General features: G+C 39.4%; 1 protein-coding gene across 10 annotated transcripts in view; it reads right to left on the bottom strand.

Annotated features, from left to right (window-relative positions):
• Positions 1 to 24,920, bottom strand: part of TUT4 (terminal uridylyl transferase 4) — a 132,552-nt gene that overhangs the window by 94,401 nt on the left and 13,231 nt on the right. For all 10 annotated transcript variants that reach the window (XM_033226358.1, XM_033226354.1, XM_033226360.1 and 7 more), the window contains exons 2-3: positions 10,092 to 10,902; positions 704 to 867 (exon numbers count right to left, since the gene is read on the bottom strand). In XM_033226358.1, the coding sequence (XP_033082249.1) occupies positions 704 to 867; positions 10,092 to 10,809 (882 nt within the window). In that variant the 5' untranslated portion in view covers positions 10,810 to 10,902. The remainder of the gene's footprint in view (positions 1 to 703; positions 868 to 10,091; positions 10,903 to 24,920) is intronic.

The following is a 24,920-nucleotide window of genomic DNA, read 5'->3' as shown; positions in this document are numbered from 1 at the left end:
AAAAAGGAAGAAGTCTAATGTGTTGTATGGTGTTTGCTATTTTATTTCCATCAATCTGAATGGACTTTTAACTTCTAATGGGAAGAAATTACCATTTTCACCAATACATCCCCAGTGCCTGTTATAATACCTGGCACAAAACAAGTGCTCAGTATCTATTTGATGAGTGATTAAATCAGAGGTCAGCAAGTTTCTTCTGCAAAGGGGCGAATAAATATTTTGGTAGACATTTTATGCTTTGGCAAAGACTAAATATTTTATGCTTTTCAAGCCATATAAGCTCTATATATATAGACAACATATAAGTGACAACTACTCAACTCAAATTTCCCATTGCAGCATGAAAGCAGCCATAGACAATATGTAAACAAATAGGCATGGCTGTATTCCAATAAAATGTTTACCAAAAACGGTGGGGAGGCTAGGTGTATTATAACACATTCAAAAACAAAAACAGGGATAGACCATAGTGTGCTAACCCTTGGGATGAATGAAGTCAGACTCACAGATAATAAGTAACTGCTGAAAAAGACAGGCAACGAAGAAAAGAGGCGAAGAAGAAGAAAGGTAGAGAAGAGGGAAGTAAGGAAAGATGAATGCTACCTCTGTCTTATGAATAAAGAAAAATAAAAAGAGCTATACTTGGGGAAAACAGTTATGAAACACACATTTCCCCCCAAATAACTAAAACAACATAGTATACTTTTTCAAGTCGAAAGATGTGATCTCTTTCTAAGCGTTCTTCTGCTTGTTTCAACCCCAGCCTCTGCTCAGGTGTCAATGTAGATTCATCTATCACAGTGGCATTTTCTAAATAGTCCATCTCTGAAGAATTTTCTTTATTAGATTCATCATTCTTCATTTTACCTAGAAAAGAAACCAATCACTCAGTTATCATTAGAACTGGTAAATTTTAAAATTTTTAATGGAAAACAGACATTAAATTTATACACAGAAAAATATTATTTCCTTATATTTTCCTTAGGAAAGTATACAAGTTGGTATGCATATATAAAATACAGGTAAGAGATATACATGGTATCAAAAGTCACAAAGAAAAACCTTTAAGGGTCAAATGACTAGCCTGTTCTTCCAACCTACCCATCAAGAGATACATAACTGAGACTATATTACACAAAGCTAATATAACATAATCATCTTGTAGAATCTCTCAAGTCAATCTGATAAAAAACTGTTTGGAGTACCACTCAAAGAAGATTAGTCACTGAACTAAATTCACTAGCAATTAAAACAACATAGGTATACTCCAGACCACACACCTACACAAGGCTCCTTCTTCTTTCCTTCCACAGAACTCCTGGATATCTCCACTACATTAATGGTTTTCCTTTGCTTCTCTGCCTCCTAACTAGATTCTAATCTCTTTGAGGCATAGACTATGTTTTCACCTTTGGCATCTGCAGCATCTAGCAGTATGTATCTAATCTACAGTAGGTTCCTCCACCAGTGTGATTTTTAAAATATAAACCAAATCACCTTATTCTCTTGCTTAAAACACATAAATGGCTTCTGAAGAGTTCAGAACAAAGTTTTAACTCCCTAGCATATTACACACAGTCTCTTGCCCTCATGAAGGCAGTAAACAGAATAATTCCAAGTTGTAATAAATGTTACAAAGTAAAAAAGCAAGGAACTGTGAGGGAGACCAACTTTAAATATGGGAGCCAGAGAAGGTTTCTCTGAGGAGATACCATTTAAGCCAAAATCTAAAGAAAAAAATCTAGCTAACCTGCAACTCTAACCTCAGATCTTGCCATAACACTTTTCACTTCATATTAAATGTGCTAGAATTAATCACCAAAGCTGTTTCGAGTCTCAATGTCTTTGCGTATGCCACTCCCTTCTCCATTGACACTCCCCAATTAAATTAATATTTACCTGTCCTTCAAAATTCAGCTTAAGCACCACTTGTTTCCATAAGCCGGTCTGATATTCTCTTATTCTATTACCCTCTACTATCTCACATTTACAGAGTAATCAAATTTGTATTCATTTATCTATCTCCTACATTAGATGACCAGGGTCTTACTTTTACCTTCAGATTTTAATACAACGCCTAGATCCGAGCTAATGCTCTGTGTCATGTTGAATAAACAAATGAATCTGGATGCTTATGCATTTTGAAAAAGAAATGCTCATAGATCATCAATAAATCTCTCCCTTCTGTCCTCAAAAGCCAACTGCATGGCATCTAGAGGAACCCTGACAGTCAAGCCTACCTTTTGATAGCACTAATTTTCTGAAGAAAGAAATGGTATGCTTCTGGAGATGGTACATTTCCTACTACAAGAACAGAGGAATTTCTAGACTAGGAAGGCAAACTCAGATAAGGATGTTATAAAAAGGATTCAAACACAAGAAGTACGGCTAGGTTACATAAGTGTTTCTTAAATTACAGTTGGAGGAACATTGATGCACTACAAGCAATTTGCAATTATGTCCTAATATTTGGAAAAAAGATTTCGTTTTTTAGCAACCATTTTATTATGGAAATGTAAAAGAAAAAATGAAATCCTAGTATTATTTCTACTTTTCATGAAAAAGGATAGTAAGAAGACAATATAATAATGTAACCCTTTTCTCTTTTCCATATGTATAACGGGCCTGGTGTGACAAGGTAACCATCATCAACAAATCTTGTAAAACTATCGTTTCTGCTAATATAAAGAACTAAAGAAAGCCGCCTAGCTTTCTTTAAAAGTCAGAAATATATAAATTATTTAATTTTCTGGAATCAACATATAAAACAAAATAATATCAGGCAGAATGTCCTAAATTGTGTTCCAAAAACACTAGTTCATTACACGTTAATACTCTCACAGAACAAGAATTGAAAACCTGTATCCACACAAAAACTTGTACATGAATGTTCATAGAATATTCACAATAACCAAAGGTGGAAACAATCCAAAACCCCGTTTCTGATGAATGGATAAACAAAACGTGGCATATGTATACAATGGAATATTACTCAGGTGTTGTAGTCAGCTCAGGCTGCCACAACAAAATACTACACTCTGGGTGGCTTAAACAACAGAAATTTATTTTCTCACAGTTCTGGAGACTGGAAAGTCAAAGATCAAGGTGCTGGCAGGGTCACTGTCTGGTGAGGGCTCTCTTCTTAGACTGCAAACAGCCACCTTCTTGCTGTGTGTTTACATGGCCTTTCCTTGTAGGAGAGAGGTTCTCTCTTCTTTTTTATAAGGCCAGATTAGGACCTCACCCTTATGACCTCATTTAACCTTAATTACCACCTAAAAGCCCTGTTTCCAAATACAATTATGTTGGAGGTTAGGGCCTCAACATATGAATTTGGGAGGGGATATAATCCAGTCCATAGCAACGGTCTTAAAAAGGAATGAAGTACTGATACATGCTACAACATGGATAAACCTTAAAAACATGACACTAAATGAAAGCCAGACACAGAAGACCACATAATGTATGACTTCATTTCTATGAAATATTTAGAATAGGCAAATACATAGAAATAGAAAGTGTATTAATAGTTGCCAGAGGCTAGGGAAAGGGAGGAATGGGGAGTAACTCTTAATCGGCATAGGGTTTCCTTTTGGGATGATGAAATTAGACAGTAGTAATGATTGTGCAACACTGTGAATGTACTTAGTGCCATTGAACTGTATACTTTAAAATGGTTAAGATGGTAAATCTTATATGTATTTATCACCAAAAAATTTAAATACAGAGTTAGCATACAACTAGCAATTCTCTTTTCTAAATATATATACAGAAAAAATGAAAACGTACATCCACACAAAAACTTACACAAATGTTCAGAACAGCATTATTCAGAATAATCAAAAGATGGAAACAATCCAAATATCTATCAACTGATGAATGAACAAAACGTAATATATCCATATAATGGAATACTATTTGGCAATAAAAGAGAATGACATACTAATACATGCCATAACATGAAATAACTTTGAAAAAAATATGCTAAGCCAAATAAGGAAGGCACAACAGGCCACATATTATATTATTTCATTTACATAAAATAGGCACATCTAAAGAGAAAGAAAGTAGATTCATGGTTGTCAGCGGTGAGGAGGAGGGGGTAATGAATACTGACTGCTAATGGGTACGGAGTTTCTTTGTGGAGTGATGAAAATGTTCAGAATTAGATACTGATAGTAGCGCAACTTTGTGAATATAATAAAAACTACTGAATACTCAGATTTTTTAAATAAAAAAAACTGACCCAACAGCAAAACAGAATTATATACTTTAAAAGGATGAATTTTATGACATATAAATCCCAGCTATTTGGGAGGCTGAGGCAGGAGAATTGCTTGAACCCGGGAGGTGGAGGTTGAAGTAAGCTGAGATTGCGCCACTGCTCTCCAGCCTGGGCATCAGAATGAGACCCTATCTCAAAAAAAAAAAAAAAGGCTGCAAAGGAAGTTTAAAAGAACTAGCCATATGGACATTTGGGAAATGAGTGTTTAATGCAGAGGAAAAAGAAATGCAAAGTTCCTCAGACGGATATCTGGATATCTACCTTCTCAATTGAGGAAATTCAAGAAAGCCATGTGAATGGAGCAGAGAGAAAGGGTGAGAAGTAAACAAATGAGGGCAAGGCAGAAAAATAGGGGAGTGTCACAGATCGTGTAAGGCTCTACTAGCCACTGTAAGAACACCAGCTTTTACTCTGATGGATGGGCAGCCACTGAAACATTCTAAATACTAGTAATGTGATCTGACTCATTTTAACAGGATCACTCTGCTTGTATACTGAAAACACAATGAACGGTGATATAAGTGAAAGTAAGATGAGTTGGTGCATGCTGCTCAAAAGCATAATCTTGACCAGCAGCATCAGCATCATTTGGGAGCTTATTAGAAATCCAATTTATCAGGCCCTACCCTAGGCTTTCTGCATCATAACACTCTGGAAATGAGGCCCAACACTCTGCATTTCAATATGAATCCCAAACAATTTATATACATATTAAAGTTTGAGAAATGCAGATCAGGAATACTCTCTCATCAAATATTCACCTGGCTCATTCACCTCTTTCCTTCAAGTATTTGCTCTAATATGACTCTCTCATTGATACTTTAACTCCACCACTACCAATAGTAGTATCATTCCCTATATTGTTCCTATTTTATTTTTTCAAAGGATTTAAAACCACCTTACTTAACTTACTCTCTCTCTATATTTTTTTTCTTTTTTTTTGAGATGGAGTTTTGCTCGTTGCCCAAGCTAGGGTGCAACGGCGCCATCTTGGCTCACCACAACCTCCGCCTCCCACGTTCAAGTGATTCTCCTGCCTCACCCTTCCAAGTAGCTGGCATTATAGGCACGCACCACCATGCCTGGCTAAGTTTTTGTATTTTTAGTAGAAACAGGGTTTCACCATGTTAGCCAGGCTGGTCTTGAACTCCTGACCTCAGGTGATCCATCTGCCTCAGCCTCCCAAAGTGCTGGGATTACAGTACCGTACCTGGCCAACTTACTACATATTTTTCTTATTTATTTTGTTTGTTATCTGCTTCATCCCACTAGAAAATTAACTCCGTAAGGGTGGAATTATTGGTTCCATCACTTCTATATTCCTAATCACTAGTTCAATTCCTGGCATGTAGTGGACACCAAAAAACAAAATTTTATTGAATAAATGAATAAATGACAAAAAGAAAAATGATGTAAGTGCTAGGTGGGAGCTAAAGTTAGGCCTAACGGAGAAGACTGAGATCAATCAAGTTTCTATACAACCTATCAAGTCCAAATAGATAATGATCTAGCCATGTATGATAGCTCACGGCTATCATCCCAGCACTTTGGGAGGCCGAGGCAGGCAGATGGCTTGAGGTCAGGAGTTCGAGACCAGCCCGGCTAACATGGTGAAACCCCGTCTTTACTAAAACTACAAAAATTAGCTGGGTGTGGTGGTACACACCTGTGGTCCCAGCTACTCGGGAGGCTGAAGGATAAGAATCACTTAACCTCAGGAGGTGGAAGTTACAGTGAGCTGTGATCGCGCCACTGCACTCCAGCCTGGGCGACAGAGTGCCTCTGTCTCAAAAAAAAAAAAAAAAAAAGACGGCTGGGCACAATGGCTCACGCCTGTAATCCCAGCACTTTGGGAGGCCAAGGCGGGTGGATCACAAGGTCAGGAGTTCCAGACCAGCCTGATCAATATGGTATAACCCCGTTTCTACTAAAAATACAAAAATTAGCCAGGTGTGGTGGCATGCGCCTGTAATCCCAGCTACTCAGGAGGCTGAGGCAGGAGAATCATCTGAACCCGGGAGGTGGAGGCTGCAGTGAGCCAAGATCATACCACTGCACTCCAACCTGGGCAACAGAGTGAGACTCTGTCTCCAAAAAAAAGATAATGATCTAAAGGTTTTAATGTATTGATTTCACAAAGAATCAATCTAATAAGAAATCATTAATTTAAATATTATTAATTTGGATGTTTTTATATGGGAAAAAAGAAGTGCTAAAATAATTATGTATAAACATGACTTCAAGGCAAATATTATACATATCATACTATACATGAATTTAAAGAGAATTAAAACATGAGAAGCACTTACTTATGAAAAATGACTGTATACTACAAATCATTTTTATTAATTTGTTAAACCAAGTTTCCCAAAAGAACCTCTACTTGGTCTACTAGCTTCCTTAAGCTAGCTTCCTGAAACTAGTTCAACTTGTTCTCCATATTAACAAGTAAAAACTGCATTTAATTGGAGTAATATAGTAAGTGATAGTCATTGCCACTGCATGCCTCCTGTGTCTGGTACTACATGAAACCCCCTACTGGATTATTTCACTTAATCTTTATAACATAGGCAGCAGCATCTCCACTTTTTTAAAAATGAGAAAACGTATTTTTCAGGGATAGGCAGTTTATTGAAGGTTACAAAGTTAGTAAGTAAAGAAGCTGGAATTCAAAACCCACGCAATTTCACCCCAGAGCCTATATTCTTTTTTTTTTTTTTTTTTTTTTGAGACGGAGTCTCGCTCTGTCGCCCAGGCTGGACTGCAGTGGCCGGATCTTGGCTCACTGCAAGCTCCGCCTCCCGGGTTCACGCCATTCTCCTGCCTCAGCCTCCTGAGCAGCTGGGACTACAGGCGCTCACCACCACGCCCGGCTAGTTTTTTGTGTTTTTTAGTAGAGACGGGGTTTCACCGTGTTAGCCAGGATGGTCTTGATCTCCTGACCTCGTGATCCACCCGTCTCGGCCTCCCAAAGTGCTGGGATTACAGGCTTGAGCCACTACGCCCGGCCGAGCCTATATTCTTAACTATCTATGTCATCTCAATTATTTTGTAGACTTTAAAAAAATAATAATCCTTGGCCAGGGCAGTGGCTCGTGCCTGTAATCCCAACACTTTGGGAGGCCTGATCACCTGATGTCAGGAGTCTGAGATCAGCCTGGCCAACAGGGTGAAACCCCATCTCCACTAAAAATACAAAAATTAGGTGGGTGTGGTGGCAGGCGCCTGCACCTGCAGTACCAGCTACTTGGGAGGCTGAGGTAGGAGAATCGCTTGAACTAGGAGGCAGAGGTTGCAGGGAGCCGAGATCACACCACTGCACTCTAGCCTGGACAACAGAGTGAAACTCTGTCTCAAAAAATAAATAAATAATCTTTAAATCAGGTTTTTCACTAATTCAAATAACAAGACCCTTAATTAAGTGATCTTTTTTTTTTTTTTTTTTGAGACAGAGTCTCGCTCTATCACTCAGGCTGGAGTACAGTGGCGTGATCTTGGCTCACTGCAACCTCCACCTCCTGGGTTCAGGTAATTCTCCTGCCTCAGCCTCCCGAGTAGCTGAGATTACAGGCATGTGCCATCACACCTGGCTGATTTTTGTATTTTTAGTAGAGACGGGATTTCACCATGTTGGCCAGGCTGGTCTCAACCTCCTGACCTCAGGTGATCCACACACCTCGGCATCCCAAAGTGTTGGGATTACAGGCATGAGCCACTGTGCCTGGCCAATTAAGTGACCTTAAACACCACTATTTCCTGGCCAGATGTAGTGGCTCATGCCTGTAATCCCGGCACTTTGGGAGGTCAAGGTGGGGGTATCACTTGAGGCCAAGAGTTCAAGACCAGCTTGGCCAACATAGTGAAACCCAGTCTCTACTAAAAATACAAAATTAGCCAGGCGTGGTCCACTATTTCCTGAATCATTCAAGTACCATGATGTTTACATTTTTCCCATATCTAAACATTACCAGTATTATCACTTACTTGATTCTGTCTCTAAACTGACTTAGTTTTTAAATTTGGCCTTGTCCTCAGCCTTAATATACAATTATGAGACTGAGACACATAAAAGTCAACTCTTTTAAAATTCTTTTAAGTCTGTCGATACAGCACCATCTGTGTACCACGAGAAATCAAAATAAGCTATTTCTGAATTCTTTACCATTGCTTCTCAAAGTGTGGCAAATAATGATTCAGAAATAGGTTCTTTTTATTTCTACATCAAGATAATGCTGTATTCTTCCAGCCATGAAAACACTAGGAAAAAAAGATTATAAAAGAAATCATTTAAACAAAATCAGAATTAAAGTTACTCAAAAGACATAGACAATATTTCTAAACAATTAAAACTAAAATCAGGATCCCACAACAAAATGAATTTTACAATACTTCTCAAGTGAACTCTAAGTGTCCTAACCAATCTCTGCTTCCAGTCCTGTTCCTATCGAAGAATTTCCTGCATTATACTCAAAAGGATTTTTTAAAAATCTGATCACATCGCGAGGTCAGGAGATCGAGACCATCCTGGCTAACACGGCGAAACCCCGTCTCTACTAAAAAATAGAAAAAAAAAACTAGCCGGGCGAGTTGGCGGGCGCCTGTAGTCCCAGCTACTCGGGAGGCTGAGGCAGGAGAATGGCGTAAACCCGGGAGGCGGAGCTTGCAGTGAGCTGAGATCCGCCACTGCACTCCAGCCTGGGCGACTGCGAGACTCCGTCTCAAAAAAAAAAAAAAAATCTGATCACAGCATTACTTTACTTAAAACTCTTCCATGCCTGTAATCCCAGCATTTTGGGAGGCTGAGGCAGGTGGATCAAAAGGTCAGGAGTTCGAGAAGAGCCTGGTCAACATGGTGAAATCCCACCTCTACTAAAAATAAAAAAGTTAGCTGGGCATGGTGGCAGATGCCTATAGTCCCAGCTACTTGAGAGGCTGAGACAAGAGAATCGCTTGAACCCGGGAGGCGGAGGTTGCAGTGAGCCGAGATCGCATCACTGTACTCCAGCCTGGGCAACAAAGCGAGACTCCGTCTCAAAAAAAACAAAAACCAAAAAAAACTCTTCAATGGCTTCTGAAAACACTCAGGATAAAGTTCAAACTTTCTGGTATGGCTTAGAAGGAACTGATATTCCTGTGTTCCCTTTCAGTTGCATCTTTGCCATTCTCAACCTCAACTTTCTGCTCCAGCCATACTAAGTCTCAGTAACACTCAATCTCATAATTTATGTCACCTATTTTGTCTGCCCAAAGTCTAAATCTCACTATTTAATCATGTGCTCTCTCAACTTTAAGTTTTTGGCACTGAAAATCATTGTTTATCTGTATCACCCTCCTATCAGACTGGAAGCTTCCTTAAAGTTTAGGGCTATGGTTTTTTTTTTTGTCTGTTTGTTTTGGTTTTTCACTGTAAACAAATGCTTGATATATACATATATATATATACACACACACACACTCAATACATACATATTTGGTGAATGAATGAGCAATACATCATCAAGACCATTTAAACAGAGTATGTACATGTACGAGCATGTGTGTACCAACTAAAGAAGACACTAAATTTTTATTTGCGCAGTCTTTGTACCTATCATAATAAATGAAAAGGCTTTTTTTTTTTAGTTTCAATAAGGATCAATCTAATAAGAAACCATTAATTCAAGTATTATTAATTTGGATGTTTTCATACAGGAACCAAAGTGCTAAACAATTATGTATAAACATGACTTCTTGTAATCAAAATGGTTAAACCAGGGATAATCTGAGGAACATTAATATAAAAAAATCCCTCCAAAAAATGACTTACTTAAATCGTCCGATACGTCTTCAATTCCTGAAGCACTATCATCAGAATCACCAGTATTATCTGTACATGTTTGTTGCTTCTGAGATCGTGGTGAGTTTTGCAGAGCATATTTTTCTCCCTCTACAGCTTCGATATTCACTTTGTCCACAGAAGTAAAGGAGCTTGGAATTTTTTTTCCAATCTGTTGTAATTCTGTCTTCTGTCTCATGTCTTTCAACAGTAAACTGGGTCCCTTTTCTGCTTCTGCTGATGAACTCGGTACCTTTTCTGACTTCATCTGAGAACTGGATGCTTTTTCTGCTTTCACTGAATTAGGTGACTTTGGTGATTTTTCTGCTTTTGCCTGTAAACTGGTTGCCTTTTCTAATTTTGCCTGTGAAATGGGTGCCTTTTCAGCTTTCACTGGTGAATTAGGAAATTTTTTTGCTTTGCAATGACTTTGATCTCGAAGGACTAACCCCAAATCTTTAGGACCTGGAAGGTTGGTAGCATTTACTTTACATGATTTAACTTCTGTTTTTTCTATACAAATATCATTTTGCTTATTTTTTTTACTACTATTCCTATTTGGAGAGCTATTCCCAATTTCTTTTATGGATTTATCATTTCTAGCTTTCAATGTTTGATTACTTATAACTTGAACTGCTTTGTTTTCTTCACAAATAACATTCTTCTTTGGTTCATGATTTTCACTTTTTAAGGTCTTAGAATCTTCCATTATTTGAAAATCTGCTTCTTTCCAATTGTGATATTATAAAATGGCAGATCTCCAGTAGTTTAAATTGCTTCAAATCCAGTTTAGGCAAGCAAACTATTGGGTTAAAAAAAAAAAAAAGAAATATCTGTTATTTTAAATGCAAAAACCATTTTTTTGTGGTTAGACATTAAAAAACAATTTTTTAAACTTGTTATAAAAACTGAAGGCATAGCTAAAAAAAAAAAAAAAGACAAAACTCAGAAAACTATATGAGAAGGAGTTACAGCGCACTAGATAAATAACCAAATGCTCATCAAGGGAATTCTAACGTAATTATGGTAATACGGCACCAAAATAAAGAATTTTACAAGTAAAATTCGTTTCATATTCCTTTAAGATTTCAACAGAAAACTAAAACTTGCAATTGAATATATCACAATTAACATGAAAGGAAACAAGAATAAAGAAAACACAAGAATTCCAATCTTGGCTGGGTGCAGCGGCTCACGTCTGCAATCCCAGCACTTCGGGAGGTCAAAGCGGGTGGATCACCTGAGGTCAGGAGTTCGAGACCAGCCTGACCAACATGATAAAATCCCATCTCTATTAAAAATACAAAAATTAGCCAGGCATGGTGGCATGCACCTGTAATCCCAGCTACTCAGGGGCTGAGACAGGAGAATCACTTGAACCGGGAGGTGGAGGTTGCACTAAGCTGAGTTCGCACCATTGCACTCCAGCCTGGGCAACAAGAAGGAACGAAACTCCATCTCAAAGATGGAGAATTCTAATCTTTCTGTGCTATAAAGGAATCAGTTTATGGAATCCTAAATGGTAAAATCTTGCCCACAAGACTTTTCCACAGCTAGCATCTATTTGTACCTCTAACCTACCTCAAACTTACCTCAAACTGGACTCTCTAAATATGGGAAAACAGTAGACTTTCTCCACCTTGAAGTAAAAACGGGTTCAAATGAATTCGCTGAAGTATACTTTAAAAACCAACAGGGGCCGGGTGCAATGGCTCACGCCTGTAATCCCAGCACTTTGGGAGGCCAAGGTGGGCGGATCACGAGGTCAGGGGTTTAAGACCAGCCTGACCAACATGGAGAAATCCCGTCTCTACTAAAAATACAAAAATTAGCTGGGCATAGTGGCACATGCTTGTAATCCCAGCTACTCGAGAGGCTGAGGCAGGAGAATTTCTTGAACCAGGACCCAGGAGGCGGAGGTTGCAGTGAACCAAGATTGCACCATTGCACTCCTGCCTGGGTTACAGAGTGAGACACTGTCTCAAAAACAACAACAAAAAAAAGGAACTTCGAGTTTAAAAAATAATAATAATAGTAATAATCTCTATGACACTATAATAGTGAATACCTGTCATTATAAATTTGTATAATGATACAAAATGCATATTACCAACAATGAACCCTAATGTAAACTATGGACATTGGGGGATGATAAGGTATCAATGTGGGCCAATGTAGGTTCATCTACTGTAATAAATATGCTACTCTGGTGCCAGATGTTAAAAGTGGGGGAGGCTATGCATGTGTGGCAACTTTGTACTTTCTGCTCAGTTTTGCTGTGAACCTAAAAGTGTTCTAAAAAATGTCAGCCAGGCATGGTGGCTCACACCTGTAATCCCAGCACTTTGAGAGGCCAAGGTGGGCAGATCACAAGGTGAGGAGTTCAAGACCAGCCTGGCCAACATGGTGAAACCCCATGTCTATTAAAAATACAAAAATTGGCTGGGTAGGTGGCAGGCGCCTGTAAAATCCCAGCTACTTAAGAGACTGAGGCAGGAAAACTGCTTGAACCCAGGAAGCAGAAGTTGCACTGAGCTGAGATTGTACCACAGCACTCCAGCCTGGGTGACAAAGCAAGACCCCATCTCAAAATAATAATAATAATAATAATAATGTCAAGGCCAGGTGCATGGCTCACACCTGTAATCCCAGCATTTTGGGAGGCCAAGGTGGGCGGATTGTTTGAGTACAGGAGTGCAAGACCAGCCTGGACAACATGGCGAAACCCTGTCTTTACAAATAAAACAAATTAGCCGGCCACTGTGGCGTGCGCCTGTAGTCCCAGCTACTTAGGAGGCTGAGGTGGGAAGATTGCTTGAGACCAGAAGGCAGAGGTTGCGGTGAGCTAAGATTGCATCCCTGCATTCCAGTCTGGGCAACAGAGTGAGATCCTGTCTCAAAAAAAAAAAAAAAGTGATTTTATTAAAACATCAGGATGTTTTTTACTATTCACTTTGCCCTATACACCTTAAATTCAGATCCGTTTCTAAACAAAGATTAATAATATGAATAAAAATTAGAGTCCTTCTGCCAGCAAAAGCAAACTGCATAGAATTAAAATGTACCATCTTTGATTTTACCTGGTTGATTTACTAAATTACAAATTTAGGTAAACCTCTCTATCATATAACTTTACATCATATAAACACAATAATCTTACCTAAAATAGAGAGTTCACTCTTTAATTATCACTCACTGCAGCCTGGAACTCCTGAGCTCAAATGATCCTCCTGCCTCAGCCTCCCAAGCAGCTAAGAACACAGGCGCACACCACCACACCTGGCTGATTTTTGTTGTCGTTGTAGAGACAAAGTCTCACTATGTTGCCCAGGCTTGTCTAAAACTCCTGGCCTCAAGTGACCCTCCCACCTCAGTCTCCCAAAGCACTGGGATTACAGGGATGAGCCACCATACTTGGCCAATAATTCTTCTTTATAGTACAGTCCTCTACATTCTCTGCCTTGTTTGTCCAGAGTAATATTGTCTTTTACTTCAAAAATGTATTAGGTTCTTCTTTCTAAATAATAATAATAATAATTAAAATCAAAACCATACTAGATATAGTGTCAGTTGGAGTCTAGCAAAGTATTTTTAAAAACTTTTTAATACAAAAATTTTTAAGCCACACTGCATTTTCACCATTACTATTTTGACCAACATTTTCCAGTAAAAGCTATAGAAACTTACAACTGTAAAAGAATGCTTTTGCTCCTAATTTTTATACATATGAATTTAATTAATACATTCTGCTTTTATTATTCTTGATAAAGTGTTTTACATAACCGTCAAAAAAGTTGTCAAAACGTATTTCTAAATTTCTAAATTCTTGTGAGAACTGCTGCAGGGTCCTCATTTTAAAAACTACAAATGAGCTCTATTTAAAAAATTAAAATGAGTTATATTTCTAAAAGATTAGTTTTACCTTGTCTAGTAACCAAAATATCTTTAAATTTTTAAAGCTAGTCTGCTATAACGATTCTTTAATAATTTTGTAGATGTCATCTGACAAAAGCTATAAATAAAGATGTGAAATAACAATGCTGATCCACAATTTTGCTTGTAAAACATTTTAGACAATTTATTCATCCACTCAAAAAATACGCCATAAATCAAGTTTGTATACATAAAAAAAGCTACAAAGATTAAAAAAAGAAAAAAATTAATGTACCTAATATAGATCAATGTACCTGGAGAGTTCAAAAATTGACAGGTTTTCATTTTGAGTAATCTTTTTTTTTTTCCTTCTTTTTTGAGAGATGGTCTTGCGCTGTCATTCAGGTCAGGGGGTAAAGTGGTACAATTACGACTCACTGCAGCCTTGACCTCCCCAGGCTCAAGTAATCCTCCTATCTCAGCTACCCACGTAGCTGGGACTACAGGTGGGTGCCACCATGCCAAGCCAATTTTTGTATTTTTTGTAGAGGCAGTTTCGCTGTGTCACCCAGGCTGGTTTCGAACTACTGAGCTCAAGCGATCCTCCTGCCTTGGCTTCCCAAACTGCTAGGACTATAGGCATGAGCCACTGCGTCAGCCACTTTGGGTAATTTTTCATATAACTAAAAATACATTTAAATTACTAATAGGAGGTTGCAGTGAGCTGAGACCATGCCATTGCAGCACTCCAGTCTGAGTGGCAGAGTAAGATTCCATCTCAAAAAAAAAAAATTGCTAATAGGAATATGTGTTATGAAAAAGACTATTTTCACTTCTTCCTCATCTTTACTCTTTATTTTTCAAGGGTACATAGTAGGTATATATATTTATGGGGTACAAGAGATGTTTCAGTACAGGCATGCAATGTAAAACAAGCACATCATAGAGAATGGGGTATCCATCCCCTCAAGCATTTATCCTTTGAGTTATAAACAATCCAGTTACACTCTTTATTTGTAAAAGTACAATTAAGTTACAATTAACGATAATCGGCCCCACATCTTTTCTTGTAAGAGCAGCCAATGTCTTATTGTCTCAAAAATTTTATCGCAAAATTGCTATTTTCAACATTTTCTTTGAAGCTATCAGAGTACGAAATTTTCCCCAAAAAGCTGTAATTCCTAGAAATGAAGTTCTCTCTGAGGAAGGAGTGTTTTGAAGATAAGGCTCAGCTGGGCACGGTGACTCACACCTGTAATCCCAGCTGTATGGGAGGCTGAGGTAGGCCGATTGCTTGAGCTCGCAAGTTCGAGGCCAGCCTGGGCAACATGGTAAAACCCTGTCTCTACAAAAAATACATAAATTAGCCAGGTGTGGTGGTATGCGCCTGTAGTTTCAGCTACTTGGGAGGCTGAGGTAGGAGGATGGCTTGAGCCCGGGAGGCAGAGGTTGCAGTGAGCTGAGATAGCACCACTGCATTCCAGGCTGGGTTACAGAGCCAGACCTTGTCTCGAAAAAAGAAAACAAATGAAGGCTCACTGCTTCCCCTGCACACTTTATTTGGTTGAAACAAATAAAAATAATACAATTCAAATAACCTCAAATCATGGAAAAAAATATCAGAACTAACTTCTAGTTCCTGGTTACATCTTTAGAATATGGTAAATGGGTATTAAATGAAATTCTAACCTTAAGTAACCAACTATATCTTAATAATTATCAAGAAAATGCACTTTTTTTTTTTCCAGAGCCAGGGTCTCCCTGTGTCACCCAGGCTGGGGTGCAGTGATGCCATTCTAACTCACTACAGCTTCGAATTCCTGGGCTAAAGCGATCCTTCCAGCTGATGGGGCTGGACTGGGGGACCACACTTAATGAACCACTGCTGTGAAAAGTGATCCTGAAAGCAGAAATGAAGGGATTTCTGTACAGTCTTACAGTGAACAATCCGATTCATGTCAGTCTCCCCATGAGATTCTAAAGTCCATGAGGTAAGAAATCATTTCTGATTTTGCTTATCATTACGTCTTCTGGGCCTACCACAGTGCCTAATACAAAGTAGGCACCCAATAAATGCATTAGATGGATTTTTTTAAAGTAATCTGAATTATTTTTAATTATTCACACTTAAAAAATATATGAAATCCAAAAGATGTTTAATTGCATCATACTTTATGTTGTCTACAACATAACTAGGAAATCTCTCTCTTTCAGAAAGTTTTCCATAACCTACTCCTCCACCCTCCTACCCAGGGTGGGCTCAGATAAGTATGCCTCTTCTTAAGGAACTTTTTACTTTTCTCACAGCACTTAACACTTAAACCTATTTACGCTTTTACTTCCTATTTGAACAGCAGAGACTGTCTTTTCTCATCTTTTTAAATTTTTATTTATTTATTTTGTTTTTTGAGAGAGTCTCACTCTGTTGCCAGGCTGGAGTGCAGTGGCACAATCTCGGCTCACTGCAAACTCCGCTTCCCGGGTTCAAGCGATTCTCCTGCCTCAGCCTCCCGAGTAGCTGGGATTACAGGCATGTGCCACCACGCCCACCTAATTTTTGTATTTTTAGTAGATACGGGGTTTTACCATGTTGGCCAGGATGGTCCTGACCTCATGTTTTGCCCGCCTCAGCCTCCCAAAGTGCTGGGATTACCACCCCTGGCCTCTGTTTTTAATAAAACAAATACATTTACATGGTTGAAAAACAGTACTCTCTTGCCAACTCCCAATATCTCTTCTCAGAAGCAACTACCTACTTTCAATTATTTTATCTCCGTATTTCTAAATAACATACTTAAGATAATACTTCTTGTTTTGTTTTAGCATTTTTTTTTTTTTTTGAGACGGAGCCTCGCTCTGCCGCCCAGGCTGGAGTGCAGTGGCCGGATCTCGGCTCACTGCAAGCTCCGCCTCCCGGGTTTCCGCCATTCTCCTGCCTCAGCCTCCCCAGTAGCTAGGACTACAGGCGCCCGCCACCTTGCCGGCTATTTTTTTTTTTTTTTTTTTTTTGGTATTTTTTAGTGGAGACGGGGTTTCACCGTGTTAGCCAGGATGGTCTCAATCTCCTGACCTCGTGATCCGCCCGTCTCAGCCTCCCAAAGTGCTGGGATTACAGGCTTGAGCCACCGCGCCTGGCCTTTTTTTTTTTTTTGATACAGTATCTCACTCTGTCACCCAGGCTGGAGTGCAGTGGTGTGCAATCATGGTTCACTGCAGCCTTGATCTCTTGGGCTCAAGCGAGCCTCCCACCTCAGCCTCACAGGCACACGTGACCACACCTGGCAATTTAAAAAAAAAATTTTATGGAGACAGGGTCTCACCATGTTGTCCAGGCTGTCTCAAACTCCTGGGCTAAAGTGATCCTCCTGCTTTGGCCTGCTCAAGTGCTGGGATTACAGGCATGAGCTACCGCACCCGGCCTTAGCTATTATCTGCTAACTTCCTACATGAAAGATATGGATTTGGCTATCTCAAATATTCCCCCTAAAAACATAGATAATTGTGCAACATATCTCCCCACCCTACCACCATCCTCCTAGGATGATTTTAGTAAGATATGCCAATAGTCTTCACAGTTAAGCCAACTATACTGTAGCACAGTTTCCCAGATGCCCATAAAAACTCACTTTCTCCTTTCTCCTGAACACATGAATAGTCTACATTTCACAAACTTCTCTGCAGTTTGGTGTGGCCTTATGATAAAGTTCTCACTTCCTCGTGCTCTCTTTCTTTTTTCACTGAATAAAATTCTCAACTGCCCAGCTTCAATCACTCTACCAACCATCATGTTCTAATCCAGACCAGTGAGTCTCAAACTTTTATGTATAGGAATAAACAACTAAATGCAATTCTGATTCAGTAGATTGGGAGTGGGTTCTGATACTCTGCGTTTCCAACAAGCCCAGGTCATGTCCACTGAGCCAGTCCTTGGCCATACTTCTGGTAAGACAGCAGGATCAATGTAACTTGGGCCCCTGACCACATGCAACAAACTACTCATCTGCATCTCCTGACCACTTACCCAGCAACTATTACATAAGAAAGGAATAAAACTCTTTGTTTTTTAAGCCACTCTATTACTGGATCTAGCTTTTGACTTAAGAAAGATATATACTTAATCACATTTCCCTTTTGGTATACTTTTCAGTTTTACCTGAAATTAATCACTTCATTTTTCTTAAGCTTCTTGTACATACCTATCAATAATTCATTGACAGAACTATAAATATCCTCTCAGAAAGATCAAACACATCAAGTAATTTGGTTTTGTTGTTGCTGTTCTCTCCTTGGATATCCCTTCTTGGGAGCTTTCTGGTCATTACTATACTTTCACTACAGTTGTCGTTATACTGAGACCTCCTTTCACTATCATCCTACCAATTCCCTTACACTCTCTCATGTTGACTCTTCTTTTTACCTCTTCCATGATTCATTCCCTTGTTTTTGGTGGAACACATCCCCCAGTAGCTTTCTAAGAAAGGAAACATGAGGCCAGGCACAGTGGCTCACGGCTGTAATCCAAGTACTTTGGGAGGCTAAGGCAGGTAGATCACTTGAGCCCAGGAGTTCAAGACCAGCCTGGCATGGTGAAATCTCGTCTCTATTAAAATACAAAAAAAAATTTACCCAGGTGTGGTAGCACACACCTGGGATTACACACCTGTAATCCCAGCTACTGGGGAGACTGAGGCACAAAAATCACTTGAACCGGGGAGGCAGAGATTGCAGTGAGCTGAGATTGCGCCACTGCACTCCAGCTTGTGCAACAGTGTGACATTCGGTCTCAAAAAAAGGAAGAAAACATGAAAGATACTGAAGAAAATAATTATGCCCCACTTCCAATATTTCATTCTATGTAGAGGGATACCCGTTATCGTAACATTCCTGACCTCTTTCCACTCCCCTCGTTCATTCCTTACCTAAGGAGAAGAGGTAACTTATTTCATCAGTGAGTTTGGGAAAATAATCCAGACAAAACTTAGCATCGTCCCCTCTCCTTCCCATTCTGTTCCATCATACCCTAACATTTACAGGTGTAAGCCTCACATAGGGCCTGCAGTTGTTCGGCTCTGCCAGTTCCTGAGGGCTAGGTCTGCCTAATTCTGGCATTCAGTATTAGCAAACCAGTTGAATGTATAAGCTGCCTTCTCCAAACTGAACCATATCAAAAACACAATTATAAAAACTAAATAAAAATAAAATTATATTCTAGTCTCCATATGCTTCGTTTCACCCAATTTGTTTAAAATTCAGGAAAGCAAAAGGGGTGCTATTTATTGGACCCCTGTAAACTCCAACCAGATGTAAATTTTATAATACTGCATATTTGAAATGTCTTTATTGTATCTTCACACCTCATTTAGTTAGGTATAAAATTCTGGGTTAGGGCCAGGCACGGTGGGACTGCATGCCTGCAATCCCAGCACTTTGGTAGATTGAGGTGGGAGGATCATTTGAGTTCAGAAGTTTAAAACCAGCTCAGGCAACATGGCAAAACCCTGTCTCTACCAAAAAAAACACAAAAATCAGCCAAACATGGTGGTGCATGCCTATGATCCCAGCTACTCGGGAGGCTGAGGTAGAAGAATCACTTGAGCCCGGGAGGTCAAGGCTGCAGTGAGCCGTGATGGTGCCACTGAACTCCAGCCTGGGCGACAGTACAACACTCTGTCTCAAAAAAATAAAATAAAATTCTAGGTTAGAAATTATTCATTCAAAATGTCACAGGTTCCTTTTCAATGATTTCTAGTTTCTGGGACTGCCACTGAGAAAATTATGCCATTCTTACTCTTTACCTTTTTTACTGACCTTTTCCCTATGAAAACTTCTAGGATAATCTCTTTACTTTGGTATTCTGAAACTTCCAAGCGATAAGCCTGCTGTAGATATCTCCTCATTTGTCTTGTTGCATAGTCAAGCTGGCTCTTTTCATCAGTAATTCACATCATTCACTTCTATAAATTTTTTTTCTTCTATCTACTATAAATTCCTCCTTTTCATCTTCTCTGTTCTCTTGCTATTGCTCCTATTAATTATACTTGGGCCTCCTAAATTGATCCTCCAATTTTCTTATCTTTTCTCTCCATTCTTCCACCTTTATTTTTGTTCTCCTTCCTAGGTTTTCCTCAACTCTATCTTCCAACTATTCTATCATATTTTTATTTCTAAGAACTCTCACACTCTAATTATTCCTTTTTACAGCACTCTGATCTTGTTTCATAGTTATAATCTCATATTTCTTTTTTTTTTTTTTTTTTTGAGACGGAGTCTTGCTCTGCCACCCAGGCTGGAGTGCAGTGGCCGGATCTCAGCTCACTGCAAGCTCCGCCTCCCGGGTTTACGCCATTCTCCTGCCTCAGCCTCCTGAGTAGCTGGGACTACAGGCGCCCGCCACCTCGCCCGGCTAGTTTTTTGTATTTTTTTAAGTAGAGACAGGGTTTCACCGTATTAGCCAGGATGGTCTCGATCTCCTGACCTCGTGATCCGCCCGTCTCGGCCTCCCAAAGTGCTGGGATTACAGGCTTGAGCCACCGCGCCCGGCCATAATCTCATATTTCTAAAGACCACTAATATTCAGAACATTAAAATTTTTTCTCAAACTCTTTTCTGCCCTCTGTATTTTTTGTTCTCTGGCATTTTGTTCCCTGGGCAATACTGTTTATTATCTTCTCTACCAAGCATACTAATGTATGCATAAGAGAAGTCACAGAAAGAAGAGAAGGGTGTAGAAAAAATATTTGAAGAAACAATGGTTAGAAACTTCCCCAATCTGATGAAAGGCACAGTATATACCTCCACAAAGCTCAATAAACTTTAAGCAGAATAAACTCAAAGAAATTCACACTGAGACACAGAGTCAAATGTCAAAACCAAAGAGAACTTTGAAAGAAGCAAGAGAGTTTAACTCATCAAACACAAAAGTTAACAGCTGATTGCCCATAAGAAACCATGGAAATGAGAGGGCAATGCAGTGACATATTCGAAGTCCTGAAAGAAAAAAGCTGTGAACTAAGAATTCTCTAGCCAGTAAAACCACCCTTCAAGAATGAAGAAGAAATTATATTTCCAGATAAACAAAAAGTGAGAAAGTTCATTCTGCCCTACAAGTGCTACAAGAAATTCTTGGCCGGGCACGGTGGCTCAAGCCTGTAATCCCAGCACTTTGGGAGGCCGAGACGGGCGGATCACAAGGTCAGGAGATCGAGACCATCCTGGCTAACACGGTGAAACCCCGTCTCTACTAAAAATACAAAAAACTAGCCGGGCGAGGTGGCGGCGCCTGTAGTCCCAGCTACTCAGGAGGCTGAGGCAGGAGAATGGCGGGAACCCGGGAGGCGGAGCTTGCAGTGAGCTGAGATCCGGCCACTGCACTCCAGCCTGGGTGACAGAGCGAGACTCCGTCTCAAAAAAAAAAAAAAGAAATTCTTAATGCTGAGACGAAAAGACACTAGACAGTAACTCAAATCCGTAACAAGAAATAAAGAACACTAGTAAAAATAACTACATAGGTAAATATAAAAGCCAATATTATTGTAATTTTGGTAACTCTTGGGTTTTTCCCTTTACATGATTTAAAAGACAAATGCATAAAAATTCATTACAAACGTATGTTAATAGGCACATACTGTATAAAGATGTAATCTGTGACAATAAAAATATAAAGGAAGAGAGAAAGATGAGTAAGAGCAGAGTATTTGCGTACTATTTAAACTAAGCTGGCATTACTCAAACTAGGTTGTTTAAATTTAAGATGTTAATTACATCGTTATCCTCAAGGCAACCACTAAGAAAGTAACACACACACACACAAAATCAAAACAGGATTGTAATTCTATAAAAAATCAACTGAATACATAAAAAGGCAGCATTAGAGAAACAAAAAACATAAAAAACATATGGAAAAGAAAGAGCTAAATGGCAGAAGTAAATCCTTCCTTATCAGTAATTACTTTAAATGTAAATGAATTAAACTTTCCAATTAAAAAGAGAGATTGGCCAGGCACGGTGGCTCACGCCTGTAATCCCAGCACTTTGGGAGGCCGAGGCAGGTGGATTATCTGAGATCAGGAGTTCGCAAACAGCCTGGAGAACATGGTGAAACCCTGTCTCTACTAAAAATACAAAAAAATAAGTGGGTGTGGTGGTGGGTGCTTGTAATCCCAGCTACTTGGGAGGCTGAGGCAGGAGAATCACTTGAACCCAGGAGGTAGAGGTTGCAGTGAGCTGAGACTGCGCCACTGCACTCCAGCCTGGGCAACAAGAGTGAAATTTCATCTCGAAAAAATTAAATTAAATTAAATTTAAAAAATAAAAATAAGCTTGGCACAGTGGCTCAAACCTGTAATTCCAGGACTTTGGGAGGCTGAGGCTGGTGGATCACCTGAGGTCAGGAGTTCGAGACCAGCCTGACCAACATGGAGAAACCCCGTCTCTACTAAAAATACAAAATTAGCCAGGCGTGGCTGCGCGTGCCTGTAATCCCAGCTACTTGGGAGGCTGAGGAAGGAGAATTGCTTGAACCCGGGAGGCGGAGGTTGTGGTGAGTTGAGATCATGCCATTGTACTCCAGCAGCCTGGGTAATAATAGTGTAACTCCATCTCAAAATAAATAAATAAATAAATAAAAATTAACAAAAAATAAAAAGAGAGATTGGCAAAGTGGAAAACATATAATCTATCATCTATCTACAAGATTCACTTTAGATACAAAGAGCAAAGGCGTTATAAGAAAAAATGAAAAAAGATATTCCATGCAAAGAGTAACCAAGATAGAGCTGGGGCTACATTGTTATCAGATAAAATAACATTTTAAGTCAAAAAAGGTTACAAAACACAAAGAAGAATATTATATATTGATAAAAGGTTCAATCCAGCAAGGACATATAACAGTTATAAACATATGCACCTAACAACAGTGACTTAAAATATAGGAAACAAAAGTTAACATAATTGAAAAGAGAAATTGTTCTATAATCATACTGGGAGACTTCAACACCCCACTTTTCAATAACAGAGCAACCAGACAAAAGATCAGAAAGGAAATAGAGGATTTGTGTAACACCATAAACTAATTTGACTGGCTGGGCATAGTGGCTCACGCCTATAATCCCAGCACTTTGGGAGGCCAAGGCAGGTGGATTATCTGAGGTCAGGAGACCAGCCAGGCCAACATGGCAAAATCCCATCTCTACTAAAATACAAAAATTAGCCAGGAATGGTGGTGCATGCCTGTAATCCCAGCTACTCAGGAGGCTGAAGCAGGAAGATCGCTTGAACCGAAGAGGCAGTTTGCCGTGAGTCGAGATCAGGCCACTGCACTTCAGCCTGGGCAACAAGAGCGAAACTCTGTCTCAAAAATAAATAAGTAAACAAACAAACAAACAAACAAATCAGACGGCTGGGCATGGTGGCTCATGCCTATAATCCCAGCACTTTGGGAGGCCAAAGGGGGCAGATCACTTGAGGTCAGGAGTTCAAGAAAAGCCTGGGTAACATGGTGAAACCCTGTCTCTACTAAAAATACAAAAAGTAGCCGGGTGTGGTGGCACACACCCGTAGTCCCAGCTGCTTGGGAGGCTGAGGCACAAGAATCACTTGAACCTGGGAGGTTTAGGTTGCAGTGAGCCAAGATCACACCACTGCACTCCAACCTGGGTGAAAGAGTGAGACTCCATCTCAAAAAAATAAAATAAAATAATTTGACCTAACAGATATAAAGGCCTCTATCCAACATCAGCAGAATATACATTCTATCCACAATGAGCACGTAACATGAAAGACAAATAAATGCTCTTGTTTTGGCAACTGAGAAAAAAAAGGGAGCTGGGTGCCATGGTTCACGCCTGTAATTACAGCACTTTTGGAGGACAAGGTGGGAGGACCGCTTGAGTCCAGGAGTTTAAGACTAGCCTAGGCAACACAGGAGACTCCATCTCCACAAAAAATAAAAAATTAGCCAGGCACCTGTAGTCCCAGTCTCAGGAGGCTGAAGTGGGAGGATCACTGCACCTGGCAGGGGAAGGCTACAGTGAGCTGCAATCACGCCACTGCACTCCAGCCTAGGCAACAGAGCAAGACTGTCTCAAAAAAAAAAAAAAAAAAGAAAAGAAAAGAAAAATAAAAGAAACATGAATGATCAAAGAATCCTATCATATCTTTCCTTACTAATGTTACTTCCCTGAATTAACCACTTATTCTAAAAATGATGATGCAGAAGGAAAGGGAAAGATAGTGCAATTCATATCTCCTCTTCCTTTCGTTCCTGCCTTACTTGTCACCAAGTTAAAGAAAAGAGAGTGTTGTGTCCAGGTAAAGTGGCTTACACCTGTAATCCCAACACTTTAGGGCGCCAAGACAATCCTCCCACTTCAGCCTCCCAAAGTAATCCTGGAATTACTGGTGTGAGGCACCACTAGTTATACAATTTGTAGATAATTTGTACTGAGTTGCAAAGTTACAGAATCACTATTTCAATAGGGTAAGGAACACAACAGTAATCATGCTGATGAAGGGAAAGGATAAAGCTAAAAAGAGGCTTTACAGTGAAATTAGGGATTAAAAAAAAAACTAAAGAAACATACATATATAGATAATTCAGAAAATTTTGGTTAGAAGAATCATTTTGAATCATATGAATAGGAACTACCAAAGAAAATAGAGGTGAATATCACTAGAAGATGGAAATTAAGTGTTAGATACATTCAATGTTATGCTTCTGATTGCCCAACATGGATGTCAGGAATTACACTAAAGTATCAGTGAATATAAATGGGTGACCTAGAGATTCCTAGATTGAAATGACAATGTCAGACAAGAAATATAGCCAGCAGGACACCTGTCTTACAAGAAAACGAAGAACAGACAGTAGGTAGTAAACTACAGATAAAATTTCCTGGCTTTGAGGAAACAGGTATGGGAGAAAAAGCAACATTCAAGACATTACCCACA

This window comes from Trachypithecus francoisi, unplaced genomic scaffold (genome assembly GCF_009764315.1).
Source record: "Trachypithecus francoisi isolate TF-2019V2 unplaced genomic scaffold, Tfra_2.0 Lachesis_group12, whole genome shotgun sequence".
Taxonomy (NCBI): domain Eukaryota; kingdom Metazoa; phylum Chordata; class Mammalia; order Primates; family Cercopithecidae; genus Trachypithecus; species Trachypithecus francoisi.
Note: the sequence above shows the minus strand (reverse complement) of the source record. Positions and strands in the feature narration are given on the sequence as shown.